Here is a 5,302-nt window from a genome sequence, read left to right as displayed (position 1 = left end):
TACACATATATATATATACACACACAATCTTATATATTGGTTAAAGGTTTAAAATGATCACTTATACTTTATTTGGGAGGAGTGGTACACGATACTAAGGACTGAACCCAGGGTTTTGTACTGAGCTACATCCCCAGCCACTCAAAACAACTTTTTTTTTTTTTTTTTTAAATTTTGACACAGGGACTTGCAATCCTCTTGTCTCAGCTTCCCAAGTAGCTAGGATTACAGGCATGTACAACCATACCTGGCTTACCTGAACTTTTAACATATAATTTATTGCATTTTATGGTGGAGAATTATATATTATAATGCTATCACAAAGTCTCAGGACATTTTCTCCACAAAATGTAGGGCTTAGTGAGATCAACTGGGGGGAAATAACATAAAAATTACATTTTTACATAAAGAATGTTCTTTTAAATTCAAAGACCCAGGTGTGGTGGTGCACACCTGTAATGCTAGCACCTAGGAGGCTGAGGCAAGAGGACTGCTATGAGTTTGGCCAACCTGAACTACACAGCAAATCCTATCTCAAAAAACCCAAAAAATAAAGTCCAAGGAAAAGCATTAAGAATAACATATATAAAACACACGTGATTATAAATGGCACTGAAAAATTTATGATTTGTGTGTGGTAGCACATGCCTGTAAACCCAGGGAGTCCAGAACCTTAAGCAGGAGAATGTAAGTTCTAGGCTAGATTGGGGAACTCAGGCTTGTCACAAAATAAAATTTAAAAAGTGTTGGTTGTGCAACATGGTGAGGTACACCTGTAATCCTAGCACTCAGAAAGCTAAGGCAGGAGGACTGTAGAGTGTTCAACGCCAGCCTATACTACACAGTGAGACCCTATCTTAGAAAGAAGGAAAGAAAAAAAAGGGAAGGGTACTTGTTTGCTAGTTCTAATAAAGTGCTTGCTTAGTATGTAAGCAACAGGTTCAATCCTGAGTAGTGACGTGGGTGGGGAAGAGTACAATTTAAGGCTAAACAAATTAAAGGTCTTAGATTAACTTGGTCTTACAACTTTTTTTTTTTTGGGGTACCAGGGATTGAACTCAGGACCTTACACTTATGAGGCAGGTGCATCACCACTGAGCTAAATCCCCAGTCCAAAGGGTTTTATATCTTGATATCACAATGAAGCTGTATTAAGTAAAAAGTCTTAAAACTATTATGCCAAGTTATCATTAAAAAATATCTATCTAAAGACTATAAGAGCAAGAAGCAATTTAAATATGTTCGGGGACCATTTTCATCTCCAGAATTAAGGATTATTTTAATGTTACATCATTGCCTTTCCTCTTTTACTTTCCTTTTTAGTTTTATTTTAGGATTCCCTATTTTTAATGTTCATACAGAGATTTCTTTAACTGAAATACCAAACAGTTTCTCTGGTGTGAAAAACTATAATAGTACACAGGATCCTAATGAGATAATTAATAATGTGAAATAGGAAGTAAAGGGCTAAAGGTGTAGGGAAAGTGGGGTGGTTGGGGGAAAAGTAATAAGGGAGAGGAAAAAAATATGAGAAATTGAAAAAATGTAAATAAAGTGTTTGTAAATGGGGAGGGGAGGAGGGGGTGAAGGGAGGGCAGGGACACGGGGTAAAAATGAGAATCAAGACCTATTGTGTAAAGGTACAGGATCCCAATGATGAATGTAACTGTATTGTATAACTAGATTGTACCAATAAACTCAATAAAAAGAACAAGCAAAAATATCTATCTATTCTACCTAAGAGTCACTTTAAAAATTTAGAAAGAGCTGGATCCTATAATTAAGGAATGCAATGTAGCTCCCTCTACCTTGAATAATTTAAAAAATATATACTCACCCACAAACAGTATCAGACTAAAATGGAACAAAGAATGCACTTCTTTGCTAATATTTGCGGTGGCACATAAGAAATTTTAAAGATTTAACAACATCATTTTATATATTAATATTCATAGCTTTTCAACATAAAAGAGTCCTAAAAAGAATCTCAGACAGTTAGTATTTGGTTTTAGAAACATAAAGCTGATGTTTTTCTCATTCATTTTACTAAACTACTACAGTCCCTCAAACCAAAGGGATCCATGACACTACCATCTCTCTGACACAGCTAGGATACACCTGAGGTGATCCTTGAAGGATGTCAATAACATTTACCTACAACAGCTAGGTGCTGGAAATTCAACTGTTCCAAAACATTCCATCTAGTATGTGTATGCCTAATGCCAAGTGCTATCTACTAGAGTCATCTATGTCATACCTTCAAAGAAAGAAGCGAGACTGTCAATTCTAAGTACCTGGTTGGTGTTGTCAGGAAGAAAAGCCAAGGCTGCAGCAATACTGCCTTGGGCCGCCAACAAATTGGCATACTGACTCATCTTCTCAGCCAAAAGAACCCCAACAGTATTAGTGTCCATGGTTTGGGTGAGTTGTACAGCTTTTCGTAGAATGATGACTTTCTCAATTAGATCCTAAATGAGAAAAAATAAGGCAAGGTAAAAGAGAAACAGAAGTACCATGAGAAGAAGTAAGCAAAGGTAAAATTACTAAGATTTCTAAAACCTATTAAAAGTATAGTACTTATTATCCCAGTTTGAAAATTATGGAACAGCTGATCGCTGTTTAGGAAAGTGAAAAAGAAGATGGAAAAAAATCTGTTACTATAGAGAGCTTACCACCTTCTACTAAGTATTCCTAATTAGACAACCAGCTATTTGTCTAGTGATGTAATCAAAGGCAAAGACCGTGTTCTAGCAGCAGAGGAACTATAAGAACACAATACCACCAATCCTGTAACAACACACCTGCCACGAGGTGACAGGCGACAGAAGCACAAGACCTCTAAAAGGACTATCTGTTATAGTTTACAAATGAATGTCTGACAGGCCAACTATGTTAAAGGATTGCTCCCAGGGCAGTGCCCTGGGATGGGGCTGAGTGGGAGGTCCGCAGGTCACTGGTGCACACCCTGAAGGGGAGTGGGGCCCAAGATACTTCCTGACTGCCTACCTCTCCTCTCTTTTTATTTAGTACCAGGGACAAACTTAGGACCTTGTGCTTCTGAGGCAGGCAGTGGAACCACTGAACCACATCCCCGGCCCTGCCTACCTCCCCTCTCTCCTGCTTCCTGGTGCACAGTGTATGTGGTTTGCCCCATCTTGTGCTCTCACCACAATATGCCGCCCTGATCAGAGGCCAAAGGGCAATGGGCTGCCCGACCTCAGACTGGAACCTCCAGAACCAAGAAGCCAAGCAAACCTTTTCTTTTTAAAAGTTAATTAATTTAAAACTTCATCACAGTCATACAAAGCTGACTAATACATTACTGTGGCTCAAAGTTTTCCAAGCTGTTCTTCAACACCAACACTTTGAAAAAGGGTGAGATATGCTCCAGGCAGCATGCATAAGAATATTCCACGTATCTACCCTTCATAAGTATACAAATTCAGAAATGTGAAACAAGTGGTTTTTTTCCTCAGGAGCACTGAAAAGAAAAACCTCAATTTTCTACCTGACTTGTAGTTCCAATAGAATGATCTTTGAAGCAACAACAATGCTGATAAAGTCTTTCATGAGAGCAAAAGAAATACTGCACTAAGACTGCAGATTAAATGGTTTGGGAAAAATCTAAAGATATAGTTATTCAATGACTGAAAAGTCTTAACAATTTTTTGCTTCCACTTGCTTGTATTTTGGGATACATGGGATTCTAGTTATGTTTTCCTTTCATTTTGTCTTAATCACAAAAGTTCTCTACTAGTATTAAAGATGCCTCCTATTTCTTAGGCCATATTACTTCTGTCTTCGCCAAGACAGAGGGGCCACTGAAGGAGGAATCTGAGGTAAGAGGTAAAAAAAACCCTAGGGCAGTGATGGCAAACCTTTTAGAGACTAAATGCCCCAACTGCAACCCAAAACCCACTTATTTATCGCAAAGTGTCAACACTGCAATTAAAAACTAGAATACTGAGGTTTTAGTTTAGAAAAACAAAACAAAAACTCATACATTAACATCGTCTTAAAAGAAAGACACAGTGCTGGAGATTTAGTGCAGTGGTTCTGCAGCCTGCCTTGCAAGACGAAGGACCCAAGGTTCAACCCCCGGTACCAAAAAACAAAAACACAATAATAGAGCTTTCAATGATACAAACAGCTTTTTATTAAAAGGCAGAAGTTTGCATTTGGCATGCTCTTGCACAACTGATGTGATTTTTGCTGTTTTATATATGCTGATAATTTATCAATACTTGGCTGAGGTGACTTGGCTCACATGCTGACAGAGGATTCTGCGTGCCTGCTGTGGCTTATGTGCCATAGATTCACCACCACTGCCCTGGGGCACTTTCAGCACTCCTGCCACCTACTACACCCAATAAACTGCCAAATCCAACCCTGATTTTACAATCAGCTGCAACTCCCATTTTATTATTCTATCGCCTCAAACTTTGCTGCTTCAAAGACAGCAATAAATGCACCTAATTTTCTAGCAAAAGACTTTCTAAAATGAAAATAAGTAGTGCAAAAGAAACTAATAGAACAAATCAATTTCTGGAATAGAACTTGATCATTTAAGTAAGTTATAAGAAAACACTAAAAAGCAAGCACCTTTTATTTCCAAGATACTAACCTGAAGGGACAAAGGACTGCTACTATCTTGAGCTTTAGTCCAACATGCAACTAATTTCTCTACATTCCCTGCACAAATATAGCAGAGACACGCCTGAGTTTGCAGGATGCCATCTCCTTCACTTTCAAGCCTGGCACCCAGAAGATCTGCAAGACAAGAGGACCTACGTTATACCCAATGCAATCTGCTACACGGCTGTGAGCAGCTCACTCAAAGTTTCCTACGTACAGACTAAACTTCACAATCAATGAGCAGCAGACAGAAATAAAAATCACTCAAAATGTTCCTCAGTAAATACTCTGTTAAACAAATGGAAATACATGACAAATTATATATATATGACACACATATATACATATATATGACAAATTATTTATGATATAGATAACCCTATTTCACAGGGTTCTACCTAGCTGTAGAACTGACTTCCATTAAATATAGTAGAACAACAATAAATGAGAACAATATTATAACACAAAACTCCTAACAGCGTATTTGGAATAGTTATCAATGGTAGCTCTGCCTATTAAAATTATTTATGGCCGGGCATGGTGGTGCACACCTATAATCCCAGCACTCGAGAGGCTGAGGCAGGAGGATTGCTGTGAGTTTGAGACCAGCCTGAGCTACATAGTGGGTTCCAAGTCAGGGTCAACTATACAGTGAGATCCCATCTCA

The 5,302-nt window shown here is 38.3% G+C and overlaps 1 protein-coding gene across 13 annotated transcripts in view; it reads right to left on the bottom strand.

The window, feature by feature from the left end:
- Positions 1 to 5,302, bottom strand: part of Sec31a (SEC31 homolog A, COPII coat complex component) — a 72,337-nt gene that overhangs the window by 24,079 nt on the left and 42,956 nt on the right. For all 13 annotated transcript variants that reach the window (XM_010628848.2, XM_010628866.2, XM_010628914.2 and 10 more), the window contains 2 exons: positions 4,625 to 4,770; positions 2,295 to 2,468 (listed from right to left, as the gene is read on the bottom strand). In XM_010628848.2, the coding sequence (XP_010627150.1) occupies positions 2,295 to 2,468; positions 4,625 to 4,770 (320 nt within the window). The remainder of the gene's footprint in view (positions 1 to 2,294; positions 2,469 to 4,624; positions 4,771 to 5,302) is intronic.

The sequence above is a fragment of the Fukomys damarensis genome, unplaced genomic scaffold, assembly GCF_012274545.1.
Source record: "Fukomys damarensis isolate Sample0158 unplaced genomic scaffold, DMR_v1.0_HiC HiC_scaffold_32, whole genome shotgun sequence".
NCBI classification, from domain to species: Eukaryota; Metazoa; Chordata; class Mammalia; order Rodentia; family Bathyergidae; genus Fukomys; species Fukomys damarensis.
This window is presented reverse-complemented; position numbering and strand designations above follow the sequence as displayed.